The sequence below is a fragment of the Dipteris shenzhenensis genome, chromosome 9 (genome assembly GCF_047967505.1).
Source record: "Dipteris shenzhenensis isolate YYH24624 ecotype China chromosome 9, Dip_SZ_1.0, whole genome shotgun sequence".
NCBI classification, from domain to species: Eukaryota; Viridiplantae; Streptophyta; class Polypodiopsida; order Gleicheniales; family Dipteridaceae; genus Dipteris; species Dipteris shenzhenensis.
This window is the reverse complement of record NC_141604.1, coordinates 11,448,790-11,469,416: the sequence shown is the minus strand read 5'-3', so window position 1 is coordinate 11,469,416 and position 20,627 is coordinate 11,448,790. Positions and strand designations below refer to the sequence as shown.

General features: G+C 43.6%; 1 protein-coding gene across 1 annotated transcript; it reads right to left on the bottom strand.

Annotated features, from left to right (window-relative positions):
* Nucleotides 1-6,816: 6,816 nt before the first annotated feature.
* LOC147898192 (uncharacterized) lies at nt 6,817-9,610 on the bottom strand. The gene is made up of 5 exons (XM_087379453.1): nt 9,417-9,610; nt 7,935-8,916; nt 7,766-7,824; nt 7,425-7,658; nt 6,817-7,319 (listed from the first exon to the last, which is right to left on the bottom strand). Exons 2-5 carry the CDS (start codon nt 8,607-8,609, stop codon nt 7,256-7,258), a joined length of 1,032 nt encoding a protein of 343 aa, XP_087235579.1. The 5' UTR covers nt 8,610-8,916; nt 9,417-9,610; the 3' UTR covers nt 6,817-7,255.
* Nucleotides 9,611-20,627: the final 11,017 nt, after the last annotated feature.

Genomic DNA, 20,627 nt, shown 5'->3' with positions numbered 1-20,627 from the left:
ACAGAGTCAGGCCTACCTTGGCTGGTCTCTTGTACAAACTGCAGCAGGATCCGCAGACAGCCATACAGCAGTCGGCAGGACATGGGCTGGTTGATCTGTTTTACAGACTGGTCGGCCAGATATGGAGGCCAGAAAGCCTATATAAAGGCCTCCATTGGCAGGGTCTCGGCATTTAGTTGTGCCTCATAGTTTATCTGTAACCTTTCACTGGAACGAGGACAGCAAGGGGTCTGTTGTGGCGTCATCTTGCAGTACACTGAAGTTCCTTTGGAGTGCACAGGTTGACAAGATTGGAGGTCCTCTGTGGAGGTAGAAGGCAGCCTATGCGAATGTCAACAGTCCATATCGAGGCAGCACAAAGGCTAGGTTGTGCACTACATTTTGTATCAGAGTTTGCCTATTTTGTCCAATTATTCTACACATTTTGGCTATTCTACTTCATGCACATGTTCTAGTTTGTATCTATGCGTTAATTCAGTAATACTTGGGTGCACATGAGGCGGAGTGAGATTTGTTTGTGCATTGTGTGATTCCTGGGCATAGTCTTCCGCTGTAGGAGTGTTGGCTACAGCAAGCAACTTCCATCTATTATTTTAACATGGTATCAGAGCCTTGAGACTCAAAAGCGCATGCTGCGTGCTGGAAGAGAGGACCTTTATGTGAAAGAAAAGTGACCTCAATTCAAGAGTCAGAATTTGAGCTTGACTCCAACATCTGAAGGATAGGTATCTTTGTGAGAAGGAAGGCAACCGAGATTCAGATATGTGCGCCTTTGTAAAGTAAGGACTGCAGAGTTTGGATCCATTGCAGCTTGGGTGTTACCTCTATTCACAAGACCTTTATTTCAACAATTCAAGAGTCAGAATTCAAGCTTGACTCCAACATCTGAAGGATAGGTATCTTTGCGAGAAGGAAGGCAACCAAGATTCAGATATGTGTGCCTTTGTCAAGTAAGGACTGCAGAGTTTGGATCCATTGCATCTTGGGTGTTAGCTCTATTCACAAGACCTTTATTTCAATGCCTTCACGGAACTTGGTAGAGGGGACTAGAGAGTTTGTATGTATTGCATCTTTGGTGTTTGATATATTCCAAGCTCTTCATTTCAATGCCTTCATGGATGCATTCCCAAACTTCGGAGAGGGGGGCAAGCTGGATGGAGATAATTACCTGTTCTAGAAGATGAAGCTATGGAACTACGTGGTGTCAAGGAAGGTATGGACGGTGACAACAGCAGAGGAGCTGAAACCCCAGGACGTGGGAAAGATAGTAAAACTTGTAAATCTAAATGAGGTGAGGAGCAAAAGGATGCTGAAAGTTGTCTATGATTATTGGAACGACCACAGATGCATGATTCCATATATTTAATAAGTGAATACCTCAAAAGCAACATGGGACATCTTGAAGGCCTATACAAAACAAACAACTATATGAGGATCCTCAGCCTCTAGAATTGACGGTTGACCATGAGGATGGAGGAGGGAGATGCCATGCATGACTGCCTGACTAGAGTGAAGATGGTTAGGGGCCAAATGGCAACAATTTGTGAAAGGTGGACCCGGTCCAATTGCCTATGCTTGTGTTAAATATGCTGTCAAAGAGCTTCAGAACCTACAACCAGCATTACAACTTTGGACTTATTCTAGTCTTACAAAGGTATATTACAACTTTGGAAAGGTCAAAGCCGCTCACTTTTGAGGAGCTGGGCTATGTTGGAGCAGGAGGAGTGAAGGGCAAAGATCTACAGCAGCGAGTATAAAGCTTTTATTGCTTAAAGATCTACAACAGAGATAGTGGCAAGGATAAAGCTTTTATTGCACAAAGCAAGGGCAAGGGCTTGCAAAAGAGCAAGCCTAGCAAATGCAAGCTCAAGAAAAGAAATATGAAAAGTCTGAAGACGACGAAGACTCTTCTGGCAGTGGAGGCATGAAGGAGAAGCTGGACATGGAGAAACTGTGGGTTTTGTGGACTGAAGATCGAGGACGTCTCCGAATTGTTCCTGAGAACTGCTTCATTGAAGCTGATGGAACATTTGCATTGACGAGTGGGTATAAGCCCACAATGGGTTGGTGAGAGGGGGTGTTGGGATGGGGATGTCACATCCCCACCTGTGAGCCCCCATATGAGGATGGCATAAGGGAGGATGACCTGCAATAGGTATGGGGATCTTGGAGAGGCCACATGAGCTGATCTGTGAGAGAGTGAGAGAGAGAGAGAGAGAGAGAGAAAAGAAGGGATGTGGCTGTGGCTTCCATAGGGGCAGCAAGATAGGCTGCTTCATGGACAGCACAATAAAGCCTGCATCAGGCTGAAGGAAGGGCCCACATATGTGGCAGACTAGAGGCAAGGCCGATGACCGTTTATAAGCCTGCAGGTGGTTGGCAGTAGGTCTGCCAGTCTGCAGCAGTCAACCCAGAAGGACAGATTGGCAGAAAGGACTGCAAGTACAGCCTACAGGTTGGGCCTACCTGTACTGGTCGTTCCTACAGCCTGCAGCAGGGTCGGCAGACAGCCATACAGCAGTTGGCAGGAGCAGGGGTCTCTGGTCGGTCTGTTTTACAGACCGGACAGCCAGATCTGGGGGCTATCTAGCCCTATATAAAGGCCCCCATTAAGGGTCCTTGGAATTCAGTTGTGCCTCATAGAATGGCTGCAGCCTTTCACTGGAAGGAGAGCAGCAAAGAGATCTTTTGGGGCAGCATCTTGTCAGCCCACTGAAGCTCCTTTGGAGTACAGAGGTAAAAGGCACCCTATAGGAGTGTCAACAGTCCACATCTAGGCAGCACATAGGCTGCTAGCTGGTGGCAGGTTGTGCACTACATTTTGTATCAGGGCTTGCCTATTTTGTGCAATCATTACCACATGTTTTGGCTATTCTATTTCATGACCATGCTCTAGTATGCTCTATTCCGCATGTTTTGCTTATCTCCTACATGAGCATGTGCTAGTTTGTTTGTGCATTGTTCCTTGGACAAAGTCATCTGCTGCAGAAGTCAGCAAGCAACCTCCATCTGTTATTTGAACATCCTGATGTTGACCTTAAAGCCCATCAAGTTCAAGCGAGGCTTTGCCCATTAATGCAGCCTCCTTGGGATTGTTACTTGCCACCGTTGCAATGTAGGCACATCATTTGGGGTGTGCTCCAATAAAAAGAGATGATACAATCATCCTCAAGCCTGAGCAGCTGTTGCATTTTACAGAGGAAATTCTGAGGCTTATATAACATCATGTAAAATATAAAAATTTGACTGAGGATGATACTTCATTCGTTGCGGAAAGTCTCCTGCAGCAATGACCTGATTTCCTGAAGTGAAGCATCTACTAGTTTCTGTCCACAGTTCCCATTATATCATTTGTTTAAATTGCCTGTTTGTTTCTGCTGCAAAGGTGCATTGAATGCCAGAGTTACATGGATCTTGATTTCTGTTGGTGTGCCAGCAGCAAAGATGGAATTTTACCTAGTATTCCCAGGAGATTCAGTTATCCACTCAGATTGCATTGCAGCAGCAAATTCTGAACCATGGAAGCAGCTAGTATCTTGAGAAAGGGGCAAATGTCACATCCCTCAGATATTAGAATTAAGGGTGTCCCCATGCACCTCAAACGCTACCCTACCTAATGGCCTGGAAGTCAGGACATTCTCTAGGCTGTGAAGCATGAGGCTCTGCTTCAGCCATAGCTCTAGCCCCTTAAATCTTGATGCATGAAGCGTTGCTTCTGCCCACCTTACCATTGTATGTCTACTGGAAAAACCTTTATTATTGGTAAAGACCATTTAGAGGTTTGGCATTCTATTCATGTGTTCTGCTGTTTCCTGTTCTGAGATCTCAATCCAATGACTTTTCGTTATTAATGTTCAAAGCATATGGTGGTTCTGCTTCCTGCCCACCTTAACTTTGTATGTCTACTGGAAAAACCTTTATTATTGTTAAAGACATTAGAGGTTTGGCATTCTATTCATTTGTTCTGCCGTTTCCTGTTCTGAGATCTCAATCCAATGACTTCTCGTTATTAATGTTCAAAGCACATGGTGGTTCTGGGTATGCTTTTGGAACAACAAATCCTGAGCTACCAAAGGTGTCAAACTTATTTCAATGGTTGATGGGCACTCGGGAAGCCAGAGAGATGGTTTTCGGGTTCAATATACAGAACATGTACAATCGTATGTCTTGTTGTTAGATTTCCAAACAGGCCAAGGCTCTCTGTGAGATCAGGCCTTTGAACAGATCTCCATGGAGTTTGTTACAAATTGTCCACGGAGCCTGTCTGACTATTGCCAATAGGTAAAATAAAATGATCTGTTTACAGACATAGCCAGAATTTTCATCCTTTGTCACTTCCCCATGATTAAGTATTAGATGGAAGCTACCAGTAACTTTTATAGGATTTTTAAAAATGCTTCTAGCATGAAACTGTTTTTTGTAGCTCCTATCCAAGCAGATGGCCAGATGGAGCACTGAGGTTGCCTTTTAGTACTCAGACCCTATGCAGGTGAGTGGTACTTGTACATATATTTTATGAGCTGTAGTGACAAGCGGTTTTGAGTCTCTCCATCTGTGCTTTTAAAACGTGTACGAAGTAGTCATTTACATGCTGGCCATTGTGAAGCAGAGAAGCAGGCAAGCAGCAGCATATTCGTACCAATAGCAGCAGCCTTATCAGTATTTGGAAGGGGCAGCAATTGAGTTGGATTCCATGGTTTGTAGGCAGAGTGAGGTCATTTGTGCCGTGATTCAGTTTCATTTCTCCATTGATGGTAATATTCCCATAAATGGTGAGGCACCTTTGAATCAATCTTGCATTATGGGCTTGCTTTTGTCCTTGGCCTTCCATAGCTTCACTGGGATTCCATGGTTTGTAGGCAGAGTGAGGTCATTTGTGCCATGCAGTTTCATTTCTCCATTGATGGTAATATTCCCATAAATGGTGAGGCACCTTTGAATCAATCTTGCATTATGGGCTTGCTTTTGTCCTTGGCATTCCATACCTTCACTGTGCACTCTTTCGTTTAGGAGACTTTCAGTGTATAGAATAAGATCCATATGCAAGTGTGACATGTGATATTGGATCTGATTCTAATTTCGTTTGAGCATAATGTACTCATATGTTCCTAAGAACCTGGGCCAACTCTGTCTGCTTAATGATCCCACCTGGTCCAAAGACTACTGCAAATAGGATTACATCTGCCTATCATTGCTGAAATTAACTTGAATCTGAGTTTTGGATAACTCTTGCACCATGTAGTCCCTCTGTTCATAATAGAAGTTTTGTGATGCTTGGCAAGGTTAGGGTGTAGGCTGAATGGGATGAAAAGATAGCTGCAGAACCATGAAAATAATCATAGCCTGATTTCTGCATCTGTTTATTTCATTTCAGTTGCAATATTTTGAATCATGACCTGAAGCATTTTCTGAAAGATCTGGTTATTTTGAGGACGTTTATTTGTATTGTTCCCAGAATTGTTATCTCAGACCTGAATTCTCAAGTCTCTGTTTACTTAGTGGTTCCCTATGTATGTTTGATGTATACAGCATGCCAACTCACCTAAACACGGTCATGTTTACAGTTCAATGCTTAAACTAGAATTGAGTAAATTGTGAAATATTAATGGTTGTTTTTCAGAAATTTCATCAGGATCACTGTTTTTTCATAAATTGTATCAATTATTCTACCTAGATTCAACAGATTGTTGCATTTCCATGTCCATTAGAATCGCTGTTTTTTCATAAATAGTATCAATTTTTCTACTAGATTCAACAGATTGCTGCATTTCCATGTCCATTAATTGATCTGGAATTTGGTATTATCGATTCAAAGGCCAGGAAATAAACTATGAAGAAAGAAAACAAGTCTATAAAGCACATGCGGAGCCTTCTTGTAGTAAATACATGACCCACCTAAAAGAGAACTACATGCATGCCAGTACTGCTATGCACTTTTATTATTTGGCTTCATGAAGTAGGTTCAAGGACACCCATGCCCTTGAAGGAAGCAACAACTGTTACTAATGCAGTGCTGGCACTTTTACCACTCACTCTTACGATGTAGATTCAAAGAGCAAACAAGTGAAAAGTGAATCTGCAGACCTACATCTTTTAGATACCCTTTAGTGTCATCATTGCTAGAATTTTTAGATTCCTTTATTGTGCAAGTTATCATAAGTTATAAACTCTACCAAATAAGTAAATATGCATGTGATAATGTGCAAAAAAATAGACTATGCATGCATCTCAAGTCAAATGTATGGATGCTTTCTACGCTCTATAAAGCTGGACTACAAAAATGCTTTCAAGACTAGCATTGACAAACCATTACATCCTCAAAGAACCTGCAAAGCGCCCTTATTGCTTGAGAATTCCTTCGTTATGCATATCATTTGAAGTAATGGAAATGCAAATGAATTAGACTCACTAATTCAAAAGCACCTTTATTCCAAGAGCATTCTTAACTGTGCATTATCAAGTAACGAAAATTTAACCATTACTCCCTTGTGGGAAATGTTAAGGAATTGTACTCACTAATGCAGCGCACCCTTATTGCAAGAGCATTCCTCAACTGTGCATTATCAGTCCCTTGTGGGATACTCTCTTTACTAAAAGGAAATTGGTAAATTATTTTCATCATGCATCATTAACAGGGAAAACAGCTATGTGCATGCATTTCAACTACATCAAGCTTAACATTGTTACGTGCCCTTAGATGAAGTCTCATAGCCAGTCCTAGACGGCCAGGTTTTGCAACGCTCGAACGAATTGAGTGAAAGATGCCTGTTGCATGTTACTCATTTCGTTGTACAGCTATTTCAATGTGTTCATGAACTAATTCTTATATTTCAAGACATACGGCGCCCACAACCAAAAGACTGTTTTTTAAGGATTTGGGATCAAATTGGAAATGCATGCACCAAAATTCACGCTAAGAAAAAGGGTATATTGATTGGAGGGAAAAATGGTTTCAAGATGCAGCTCTGCCAGTGGCTAGATTTCTCCTCTTTAACCAGCAGCTTTCCCGCAAGCAGGCGGTTGTCAAGCTCACGATCACACGTGCCGAAAATTCTTGCCATCGAGGTACTAAACATTAACAAGAAGTGTACAACCTGCACACAAATTTTCTGTGCAAGCGGACGAGCGAATGCGAGGTTGGCCTCCCCCCACAAAGCAAACACTTTCTCCATGCATCGCATAACTCAGCGTGAATTGGAAGACAGTTCTTTTCCATATATCACCTTTCTGCCTTAGCTAAGAGACGCAATGCGGGCTACATACTGACCCATTCGTATCTTCCTCGAAGAGGTCGCTCCGTGAGAGGATCAAAATTATATCTGCCAAAAAGAACACGACGAATTTTAGGGAGGCGACGAGAAAAGACATTCGCCAGGGTGCAGAAGCAGACAGCAAGCTCAAAGGGTGTGCGCGCTTAAAGTCACCGTTCCATAAATCTTCTCCGGTCCTGCTGTTCTACGCCCTCGAAAAAGGCCTCAATTTCTCTCGAAGATGGAGCCTCGTCCGCCCTGCTGAATGGTGGAGCGCTTAAAGATCTACCCTGCCTGCGTCCAGGCTGTGTTCTCGATGTAGATCCTGGAGCTTCAACGTCTCGGGTATAGCTTTCCGGAGTATTTTCTCGGGTTTGCCTCCGGCTGTCTGGTCCATGCGACACTCGGCTGCAAATAAATTCACGGTTTGTGTTAGCATGCAAACTGAAAGACGTCAAGCTGCCCGTTCACAGCTTGATTTGAAGAGAGGTTGCACACAACCGAATTTCATCTACCTGTCGTCTTTCCCGGATGGTCCAGCGATCATTGGACTTTCTCCAAAACAGGGCTCCATCTGCAACGTCGCCCCCGTTACGAAAGTTAGTAAAAAGCTCGAATGAAGGCGAGAGCATTGTAGGATAATTGGCGAAAGGTAGCGCTATTCAAACCGGATGCGTCTATTACCTCCACGTTCATGTTGTCACGAGAAGGACCTGCTTCTGTATTCAACTCCTTGCTTTCTTGGCTAACCAGTTTCGCAAGCTCATGCCTCTGATGCCTTGTCAATATTCCTGGCGGTCTTGAGTGAGAGGAGATGCTCTTAGACTGTGCTGAAGCAGTGGAAGCGCGGCTCCTGGGAATCACGCCGGTAGACCGAGAACCTTTCATGGAAGATTGCAAAGAAACTTCAGCAGGCCTGCTTTGGCTGGTGTCGCTAACTGCTGCAGACGCGTGAAGGGAGTAGCCAGGCCTGCTTCTGCTGGTGGTAGGGAGCGCGTGTATGGACGACTCTTCAACTGCCATTTCAGAATGGCTCACGTTGGAAGGCCTGCTGCAGTCCGACAGAGATTTTTGAAACACTTTTGCGGCCTGCGCAACATCGTCTTCCCTTCCAAGTGAGCATCTCGCAACCTTTTCCAGTCTCCGGCTACGCAACTCCATGTAAATATCGTGAGACTCATCGCATTCGGGTTGCTCAGACTGTTTCAAGCTTTCGCTTGAACTGCTTGTCTGAGCCAATTTGCGGTCATTCTCTAACGCGAGGGCTCGCGCTCTAGTCCTCACTCCCTGTGAGCCCTGAGACACCTCCATCACTGCCATCTTCCCAACTCCCTTGCCCTTCCTCATGTATTTTCCCATGCTGGACGTTTGCCTGACTGGTGATGGAGCCACGGTTGCAAAAATAGTACGCTCCTCACTGGCGCGCGCTGGAAGATTTCAAACTGCGAAACCTCAACGGTTGCCCCATTTTCGAAAGCATTCGAGGATGGCAACGTTCACCTCTGAAGCCGGGGGCGAAGTGACAAGAATAGATACCTGGAGCGACCGTAACCGCAAAACCAGCGAATGCGAAGCTCACAACTGGCCTAGTTTTCGCCAAATTCAGCCAGAAGCTCGGGAAACGCCCGTTGTGTTATGGCTGCGGAAGAATAAATGGGAGCATTTGCTGCGGAGAGGACGCATGTGGGCTTAGTTAATAAGGCAGCGAAAGGAACAAACGTCGACCTTCGAGCTAAAAGCACAGCAATTCATGCCTTCACGAGAGCATTGGCCAATGAGAAGAAGGGAGCTTGAGAAGGAGAATGAGAATTTCACAAATTCTCACATTCCAGCAGAGGTGGAGCTGATGAGAAGAAAAGCCAGGGCACGGAAAGGAAGCTGGCAGATCGGAGCACAAAGAGAAAGAACGAGAAGCAAAAAGAGAGCTGAGAATCTCTAGAGAGAAAGGGGAGAGGGGAGGCAGACAGGGTACTGTGTACACAGCAGATTGTTGACGTCTGCAGCAGTTATGGAGGAAACTGAAAACTACACCGTCGCTGCCGACGTCGACTGCTGTGCTGCATGTGCGATTGATGTGAATGCAGGAAGGTGTGGAAAGACGAAGGAAAGCTACAGTTCAACGGAGATGAGGTTGCAGGGAAGAAGAAGAAGTTGAGAAGCTTTTACCTGAAGGCGAACGCCATGGACTGCAGAATTTCGCGCAGAGTGCGGCAGAATTCACAGTTTTGGCGAGGTTTTGTCGAAGGCCTGCGATCAAATGAGGTGACGGGAAACTGGAGGCATCAGAATCGATGTTGCAGGAGGTGACGAAAGAGACGATAGTAAAAAGCTTCGAGCTCCTGGCTATGGATTCGGCAGACCAGCTCAGAGAGACAGAGCGAGACAGAGCTTCCCTGCACAAAAAATGTGCGTCTTTTTGCAGCTTGATGAAGACGATGATGACGTGTCCCCCTCCCCGCCGTCCGATGCTTTTTCTTTAACCGCATCGCGCCCTTGATTAGCCCTAATGATGCTCTGTTATGCCTCTAATTACCCTCCCTCCCCGCCGTCGATCTGACACCACGTTGGCCACCCATCGGACGCCTGTCGCGAAGGATTCCCGATCCGTGACGTGGCACTCCCTCCGCCGTCGGATTCACCCCGTCCCCGATCGCGTGTTTTGTCATGGTTTGCGATTCGTGAGGTGGCACGCTCCCGGCCGTCCGATCCCGGAAGCAACGGCCGCGATCTCGCGCGAGAAATCTCAGAGCTACACGGATTCTGTCCCCGCTGACGTGGAATCATCCGCGCCGTCGGCTCATTCTGGCGTCGATCACGTGGCATCATCTGGACGCGCAACGGCCGGATCGACGGTGCGCATCGTCGCCTATCACCCGTCGATCTGGACCACGTGGCGGGCGATGGGACGGTTGCGACAGTCTTAAAAGCGGACGAAAGAGGCGGATGTGTCGTGGTTCGCGCCGTCCGATGGCGGCGGCGGGAGACGGCTGCGATGAGGGGGGTACGGCGGGGGCTTTGTGAGCCGTCGATGTGGACGAAGGGAGCGAGATCGGACGGCTAAGCGTAGTGGGACTGTACCGCTGCATGCGTCGTGCCGCCGCCTGTGCAGAGGGTTAAAAACATGAAGCGGCGCACGGACCTGCTGGGGGCTGCCCGTTGCCCAGAGGCCGCTGCCCGCGGCGTGCCTTGCGCCGTGCGTGACGGCCGTCAATTTTCCTTTTTTTTTTTTTTAAGCTCTGGCCACCAATATTCCCTACAAAAGCCCCCATTCCCATGCGCCGCCGTACTTCGCTCACCTCCGCTCAATGTGCATAGTCACGTTTCGTATTTAGATTCTGCTCCTAGCTATGCCTAAGAGCCCGTGGACACAAGACTCAACTGTGCAATCGGTGGTCGAAGATGATTTTGTTCATGCGTTAATATACTCTACGAGTTTCATTCGGTGGTCGAAGATGATTTTGTTCACTCCTCAATATACTCTAAGAGTTTCCTGTAGTTAATTCAAGCCTGACTACGTTGAAATAGATGTCTGAGTATTTGCAGCGAGATTTGTCATGTGAGAGTTGGGCTCTTTTGGTCGGCTCACACATGTGCATCTGTACCCAGTCTAGAGCATTCAAGGGACTACCACCTTCACAGCTCCACATGGCGAATAGCTAGTGGTTGAAAAATCAATCGCGCTCTGGTGCTCGAAGTGGCACCCTCCAAAACTAAGGTGCAAATGTGAGCACCGAACGCACTTCAACTCCACCTGGAAGTCTGTGCCAGCCCTGAAAACTCATCACTAGAGTCGCACTACAAGGATCATGTGCATTGTCTCTGAGAGAACATTCTCACGTCTACCTTATCTGCAAAAATCTCATCGAAATGGGAAGTTTTTTCCTTCTCTCATGGCTGTCACGCTTTGCGTATGTTTTTGAGAAACTATCATTTGTCTAAAAGCTCCGAAGCCTTCCTATAGCGATTTTTGAGCTTAACATCAAGGAATGTAGACATTTTAACGAGGACCTTGTTCATCTCGTTGAAATACTGGAAGTCTTTTTTTGCCTTTCCATTACTTTCGAATGAAGGAAACTCTCTCGTGGGAATGCCCTCTAAGAGCAGGTCCCCATGGACCTATTGATTTATCTGATCCCACATCTCCGAAAAATTATCCGCTCCTACTAAAGCCTTTCAAGTTGCGGTGAATCATCTGGAAGAGAGAACAATCTCCATGGAGCACCTGTTGCATTCAATGCAGCTCTTAGCAAGACAATTGCTAAGACGTGCCTCATGCCACCCCCTAGAGCTTGTTGCTAAGATGTGCCTCATGCCACCCCCTAGAGCCTGTTGCTAAGACGTGACTCATGCCACCCCCTAGAGCCTATGCACACACACAAGCTACAGCCGACTCGGTGCGCATTCATGTGAGAAGACTGGCATGTACATTCCTGTAGGGGGTCTCTAGCAACCAACTGCCAAGGAGTTGCTCATAGGTGCAAGTTTTGGCACTCTCAAAATCCAAGATGCTCATTAGAGCACTCAGGGCGCATCTATGCACCCTCACTATTTTTACGTGTGAATGAAAAGGGAGCAGCGTTCCCTTCGCTTCATCCTTCTCGTGTGCACTGAGCCCTAAGAACTCCCTCAAATGGATAAAGATATTCGTTCACAAGAAAAGGGGGGCTAGTTGGCTACAACTTGCACGGGGACTTGCTGGCGACACACTTCATCTCAAATTCTTTAGAATCCCCAGCACATGGGGACCCAAGTGATTGCTTGCAGTTATCCCCATAGGTGAGAAAAGCTCTAAGGCCCTATCTCTATATTCTATGCCTGTTGTAGAAGGCCTTGGTAATGGCATATGGAAGCGAGCTTAAGCGATTGTTTGTGGGAGAGCTACTAGGCATGCCCTATGTCTTGCTTGACATTAGTACCACGTCATAAATGTCATTGCCAAGCCCAATAATAAAGCATCAACATGCACATCCTATCACAAAAAGTTTATGGCATTAAGAAAATCTCATTTATGCTTATGTGAGGTGGCATACACATTTACTAGGCATCTACGAGGCCGATTTTTCAAAAGCCTCTTGCATAAACCACGTTAATGTCACGTCAATATGTTGGAAAGTTCAAAAAAGTGTAGAGTTTGTAGATATTCAAAAACCCTTTCTTCTTGGATATACATGCCTTATGTTTAGAGATGTTATAGTTTAAATTATGGACATGAGCAAGTCTTTAGTGTTTGCTAAAATCTAATGAAGAGATTTAATGTCTAGATTTAGAAACAAACATTCGAAATCCTATTCCTTGAATTCACTCCTGGCTAAGCTTGCCATTCCTTGTCCACTTCTTACACTTCATGCAACATGGGAATCAACTTTAAGGAAAAGAAAAAGGAACCACATATGTCCTAGTCGATAGGTATTTGCGAAAGGACATATAGATGTCACGACACAAAGATGCAAGGTCCTTATCATGACATCAGGGTTAGCGTTGAGGTTGGTGTCATCAAGAGTTGCAATGACAAAAATTGGCATTTTGACATCTAGTATGCAAATTCCAAAGTTGACAAATCCATGTATGACCATGTAGGATGCCAAGTACCCACTTATTAACCTTCAATTTACAATATAAGAAAAAATAGCGATTGCCATCTCTTAATCTTTTTTCTCTTTAAATTTCTTTTATAAACACCTGGACTAACATGTTTGCATAGGATAAAAATTATTGCATACTTTGAGTTTTTAAAGTTCTAAATGTTGTAAAATTGTGAAAACATGTTAGGCCAAGCCATCCTTTGATGTTTTTTTTTTTTTTTTCAAAAAGTTATGTTGTATTTATAGGGGCTGAGGCCCAAAGAAGAGACTCGATACAAAATTTGGTTGTCTATAGGGGCAGGGCCATGCCAGCTGAGAGACAAAAAGTTACAACGCGCAACTAATAGAGAGCAAGGCATGACTGGTCACTGGTTCCTTGGTAGCAAAATCATCCATCCAAAGTCCCTAAGGTATGATTTCACCATTAGGCGCAAGTGGACAATCTTTGCTTTGAAAGCTAGTCGGTTTCTCAGCTCCCAGACCGAAACAAAAATGACGGCATGAACCGAGGGCCAAGCAGCTCCTAAAGTGGAGGGGAGGTGAGAAGCCATCCTTTGATGTTAACAACGTGGCCTAGCATTTCTATCGGCTAGATAATGTTTTAAGACAAGTTTGAAATAGAAAATACTTGATTCTTGCAACAATGCTTTCTTACATGAGCTTGTGATGGACATCAAACATAAGAAGAAGCCACACCATCCCATAGCTTTCCACTTATATGAGATGAGAGGGTTGTTCTATAGTCTTAAGGAGGATAAGGGCAATCAACACACAATTGGTGCTTGTGAAAATCCATGGGTTGCCCTTCCTTTTAAAAGAGAAAGTCAAGTTCTTATACTCCCTTGGGGCAGGTGTTCAGATGGTTCAAACAAAACTTTTGCCTTGTGATAGCATGCATTTTCATCATGTACTTTGAAGCTCTTTGTACACAATAAAAACAATCATTTTTACCTCAACCTTTGATTTATAGGTGCATATAGGACCTAGAGTTCCCTTGTGCAAGTTGCATGTTACTTTTGTTGTATGTTTATTTAACACGAGTTTGGTGTCATAATAAGACATAAAAGTGTCCTTTTGAGGTCTTGGTAGCATAAAAATCATTTTGGCAAGACTAATTTATCAATTAGCAAGAGTGGTTAGCCTAGCAGGTTGCATTATAAGTCACATTTCATAAATAAACATCTTGATATACTACACATAATAGCCACAAAGCATCATATCTTAACTATAACAATATTATATCATAAGGGAAAGTCACCATATCATAGTAAAGGCTAAAAATAAAAGATATTAAGTGGTCCTAATATCAACTACCAGAACAAGTTTCGCATTAAAAGTCAACTTTATAGTTTTAAATTATCATGTATACAGGTGTTCTGCAATAGTTTTAAATTATCATGTATACAGGTGTTCTGCATATAACTTTTTTAAATTGGTATCACTCATTCATCATTAGAGGCACTCTATAAGTATAATTTAAATGTATGAATGTTCTCATGATATCCTTTAACCCTTATATCTTGAATTTAGCGTGAATTACAGCACAAGGAATAATCAATATACGATTTGAATTTGGTGTTCTACATGACATTAGGTCCCCTAAAAACTCATGCTATAGCATAATATCCTATTGAAGACATATATGAAGTATAGTTGAGTTTGAAACTTGCTAGAAATGTCAAAGAATTTGTAAAATATCAATTTTTTCATTGCCATCAACATTCACTAAAATTACATTTAAGGCCATTGATCATAATGAATATGATTATCTAGCTCCAAGGAAATATAAACATATGTGTTATAGTTATTCTTAGACTCTAGGACTTACAAACTCTAAGAAAACTCATTCTAAGTAAGAAGTATGGCCATTTTATCTAAAACCTTAGAAAATAGCTTGAAATGTTAGTGTTAGTTTGACCTTAAGACTTTAGGTAGAACTCAAAGTAATAGGTGCAAGTTCCAATCCATAATAATTCCAAGTTTTTTTCAGCATATAAGCTATCATGGCAAATAATCAAAACCCCAAAATACCTTATCGATGCTTTTGAATATTTCTAGAAAGTTGCTAAGTTAACAGAACATAAAAGTGTCCTAGGACATTTTTATGTCCTTCCACCAAACTACTGTTAATGCAAATTTTTTCTCTCGTCATGTATTTGCCTGTCAAGGCCTCTAAGTTCCAAATAAATTAAAGTGTAGATCTTAAGTGAGCTTTGAGAGTTGCATTGTCCTTCTTGCCTAGTCCCCATTCTAGCACATGCTAAGTAACGAATGATATCAATTGTTCGAATAGGAGACTTTCAAGGATCATTGCCACATTAGAAGGAAATGACAGAGCTAGCATTTTATATTGATAAGGTTCATACATTTTGGTCTAATGTTTTTAGAATCGTTTGATGATGAGGCATATCAAAATCTTCATGTGATCATTGAAAGAAAAGCCCAAGAAGTTGAAGGAAATGGTGGGTTGTGGGCAAGAAGCACTGTGTCATTTGTGGCATTTTGTTGGACAACATTAAGCCACACTGGCAAAAAATGGCTAAAGTTTGTGTTATCCCTTTGTAAGCTATCCTTTTCAAAGAATTGAAAGCATGGCTTGCATTCGAGTGCAAAATGCGAGGTGATGCATACTCCTTCAAGCTCATGGGAATGAGGTTTTTCTTGTTATTATGTACGTAGACTAGTGGAGGTCTTCCCAAAGTCGGGCACTTATGTGTTCCAATATGAAATTTCTCCCATTTTTGTTTTTCTTTTTACAATTAGCTTCTCCATGTCTTTGAAAAATAAATAAATAATAATAACTAATATGCAACCCGCGCATTGTTGTGCGATATAAAAGACATGGTACATAAAAGACCTTTGATTTTAAATTGGTACCTAGAAAATGTGCATTCTATGGTTGATAATTGCTATAGATTCGTCCTTTGCAACGTACTTAGGTGACATATCGCTTTGCAATAGTCCCACAGTACATGTCTTATAGCTCAACTCCTTTGTGAGTCGATGGTATACGTCTTCTAATGCTACTCTTTCCTAAGTCAATAGAATTGCGGTGCTCGTGCTGCCTATCAAATTCTAGAACACAATTTGCGGCAGGGAACCATACCCATCTTCTTTAGTCGATAGCACTGCGGTGCTCTTGTTGCCTGTCAAATTCTAGAACACAATCTATGGCGGGAATCATACCCATCTTCTTTGTACCTTTTGTTATCACCATGTAGACCATTTTCTACAAATGGGTAGAGGCTTGGTCAAACCCCATGTTGTTGTTGAACTTGAAAAGTCGTGATTGCCCTTCTTGCCATGTAGCTTCAGCTTCAAATTCCTTGTCCATCTTGAGAAGCCTCAAGCTTGAGCTCCGAATTTGTTGTCCATCTTTCAATCTGTCGAAAAACACTTTTGTGATTGCTTGCAACTTCCATGGTTCCCCTCTTCCAATTTGGCAGACAATTCCTGTCTTGCAGCTCGCTACTTTCCTCACTGTAGTATTCGATCAATTCAGACTGCATCAATAAGATGGATATTGATTTGTATACCGTCCTTCATGTGCAAATTTAAAGAGCTGCTCTGCTTCAAAGCTTCGGAACGCGTATAAAAAATTGGCCATGGTACGTTTTTGTCTCTGCATGTGTATGATCTGCCCTCTCCCACATATTCCGTTGATTCCTAGTGATTGCAACAGCTTGTACACAGCATGGATTCCCATACATCTAGCCCTCCACATCTTGTAGTAGCAGGGAGGTGCTCTTACCTGTTGTAGACGGGTGAGAATTTAGGTTGAGAAAGGCATTTTTATATTGCTTTATGGGCGTGCAATGAAGGTGGGCATTCCCGCATCTCACGATCCCAGTTGCGAGTTTCAGCTTTGCAGTAGCTCTTGCTCCATCTCAGCTATTTCAGTATGGCGAATTCATCCATTGTCCTTAGTAGCGGCCACTCCATGCCCCTGCTTGGCCTCAGAGTTTGGCGTGCTGAGCCCAAGCTTCTCCATAGCCTCATTCTAGAGGCCATTTGCTTTGGATACCGCTACTTTAACTGTGCTGGTACTTTCTGTCTCCTCCTTTTCTTGTCCTTCTAAAAGCCATTGCATCACTTGGTAGTCTCTGTAGGTCGATCTCCTTGTTCATGCTAAATCTGTCCTCTGATTCATGCTTTGCATCCCGGCTTGCAGTAATTTTGAACTGGGTCATAGCAAATTTCAAAAAGGGCTTGACAACCAGCAAGATCCAGCCAAGCTCCTAAACGTCCCCCTTCCCCACATCTGCTTCCACAGTGGAGCCGAAGATCATGATCCTAAGCTAAGTGTCAATCATGGCATTGCTGAGGTCGGTAAGCCCATGTAAGCATCCAGGTCCATAGACAGTCAAGAGCACCTTTCCCTCCATCTTCTCTCGCTGCTGCTGCCTTCGCCTCCCCAATTCCCTCCCCTTTTTACATTTTAGCTTCCCTGGGGATAAATAGCCGACCTCTCAACTACCTCAAAATAGGAGAGACAAAACCGACCTCTCAACTCCCTGAGAATTGAATCAAATTTCCAAGGTAGAGCAAGAAAGCTGGAAATGAGGACACGTGGCATGCTCTTCGTTCCCAAGCTACCACGTGTCTCTCTTTTTTTTTTAAATGTCCATGGTTAATAGGTTGAAGATTAACAAGCTGACTTATATTATCAAGAACATAATTTTAAAAAAGCCAAAAGAAGATGGGCACATTACTTCTATTCATGCAAATCAAGCCTTTGGTGGTGTAAATTTCTTAGTACAATGAGACTACATACACAACTAGCCTAGCAATGGTCCTTTTAGAAGCTGAGCTTCATAATAGGCTCACTTACCTCCTTGACGCATAGACTCCCAATGAGTTTTTTTCAGTTGTCTTGAGTTCTAGTGCTTATTAATCCTACCTTTAGAGTGTTTTTAATGGCCAGGCTAAAGTTTATGCATTTTACTTTTAATGTATAAGGTTATGGGCATATGAGACGAACAAAATTCCTTGGATGGTTTTTTTTTCCGCAGTAAAGTATATTAAAAGAAGTAATTACAGTCCACCTTCCAAAGTGGAGGTATTGGCTTTACCCATAGCCCTGACAAGGCTAATATTACAAGCATCGTTTTTTTGGAAAGGCATTCCAAGCATCGTCCTTTTTTCCAAAAAGGGCTGTGAGTGTTCCCACTTCCTCTAAACTTTTTTCCAAAATTCCTTGGACGGTTGTGCGAACTGGTCTCTCTTCCCCCTTCTAATCATCTGCGCTCTCATCAACTTTGAACAGAAGAGAAGACTCTCTAACTATGAATTCCCGGGAGATCGGAACATACAGATTCGAGCTGCCTGTGCCTATGGCCTATTTCATCGCCAAGCTTTTCTGTCACGTTAGTGGCGTACTTTTTGTCTATCATACATCTCCGCTAAGGATTCTATCTACTTCATCTGACTATCGAAAAGGGGTTCATCAATGAGATCGATGGCTGCCTCATACGCTGTACCCCTCCTCATGCTTGACAAAATGCGGGGTTTGCTTGAGATAACTCCATCCACACGACGGTTCAATTTTGCAGCCCCCTCGAGCCTGACAAATGGATATACAGATTATGGATTAAGCTTGAAGGTCCTGCAAGGAAGAGATTTAATGGGGAAGGACAATTGTTTTCATTTTGGGGGGGAGCGGATGGAGGTTGAGAGGAGAGGTATGGAGGAACGAGGCAAGAAACATGCAGTTGCATGCGAGATCAGTTTGGATGTGGTTAAACCTAAGCTAGAACGTCTGTCCCATGGGGATGTCTCCATACTGATGGAAGAACCTGATCAGCTGCTGCTAGTTTTCGAGTGCGATTTTCCTGCTAAGCGTATTTGGCTAAGTATAAGGGAATGGGCTTCTTCTTGGTGCGTTGTACCTCTCAGGATTCTCGGGGTGATTTTGTGGGTCATTCCTTTGTTTTCATGGGTTCTGCTATCTTGGTTCTTCCATGGTCCTCTGATTTCAGCATCAACGAGTTTTTGTTTCATGATTGTCCTGTGTGGGTCGAATTTTCTGGGTTGCGTCAGTGGATGGGAGGGGCGATGGACTACTTAGTGAAAACCTTGGGGAAACTGCTCCTTATCCCGCCCTGATCCAAATCTGTATTCAGTCCAAAGCGAGCTTGGATTCTTTGCAGTTGTGCCCAAGAAGTGCTCCATTTGTTTGGTTCGTGTCAAGCTCGCGGAGGGTGTGGGCTACACGCAGGAAGTTCGTTCTAGACCCCTCCTCGATTCTTGCTTGGGAGGTCAAAAGACTAAATCCTTTTGCACCACGCAACTGTCCGAAGAAAGCGAAAAAAATTCTTCTATGTTTCAGGAAATGAACAAGAAAAGATTTCACGAAGTGCACAAGACGAGCATGCTTAGAATCTTGTTGTCTTATCCAATGAGACAATGTCGGGCAATGTCGGGCAGGAAGGCCTTCGTGGAAGATCACGAGCCGGAGGCCTCAATTGTGGTTGTTGATCGCTCTGAAGCTCGAAAGGCAGATACTAGTGCTCTTGTTCAAGTTGGTATGGTTTGGAAAGATGGTAGCTCTCTCGATCTTTGTGATGCCATGTAGACCAAAGATCGAGTATTGAAGCTAGTGAGTAACATGGCCCGTCTACGATAGGTTGGAGACCCGCTCCGTTGGGTCTTAAACTTGGGATCATAGCCTATAGGTTGCCTTTAATTTACTGAATTAAATTTAAGGTTTTTTAATGAATCTCAACTTTTGGAAAATTTGCAGAAATTTTTAAATTGAATCTCGACTAAAGCATATAGTTGCAAAAGGTCTTTTTTAGCATTACATCCTCTCTCTCTCTCTCTCTCTCTCTCTCTCTCTCTCTCTCTCTCTCTCTCTCTCTCTCTGTGTGTGTGTGTGTGTGTGTGTGTGTGTGTGTGAAAGTGACTGGTTATAAATTTTACAAACCTCAACATCCTCTCCTGTTGCATTCTCCAAGGAGCTCCCTGCCCCAACTCCATCTTTTGCCCACATACATCGGTGCATCATTCTCTAGCCAATTCTTGACTATAGTGTTAGAGCTCCTGGTTGCTCCTTGGGTGTTGGATATTGGGTCTCCATCCAATGTAGCAATCCTTGACACCCCACTTTAAAGGACTAACAAAGGAGGGGATGATGTTCTTCTTGGCAAGTCAAGCTCCTCAGCTATCCTCAACTCTTCAAGGTAAATTTGTGCACCTAGAAGTGATGCTTGGACACGAATATGCTCTATTTTTAACCCATAAAGAAGTCCTTAGCGCAACATTTCCTATGCCTTTTACCAACTTCAATTGCAGAGCAAAAAGATATCTTGGACATCAAGTGTGTTGGTTATCAAGAGCCAAGACCTAGCTTGAGTGCTTCACGACGAACATATTTCTATAAATAATGGCAACCCTCTACCTCCCGATGTGTGTATGCTTTCGCCATAGCCAACGACTTCTTAAGCTTCCTCCCCCCTCCCTTCTCTCACCCCTTGCCTAAAATGGCTACAATATGCCCTTAAAGAAATTCCTAGCTCTCTAGCTCTTCTAGTGATTTTTGCCTTGACGGAATTTCATGCAAGCTTTGCTAATATGCCCGCTCAAGCCCATAGGCATGGTATGGCAAACTCACACGTGAGAGTTGCCTTAGCATTGGATTTGACTGTATCTTTGGTTGAAATAGATTGCTTTGCCTTTGATCTAGTAATACGCATATGCTCCTTCCCAATACATGAATATCAGACTTTGTAGTTTTGGCAATTGCTTCTTCTCTCCTTCTCCTATGCTTGGTCAATACCACTTTGACGTAAAAGTA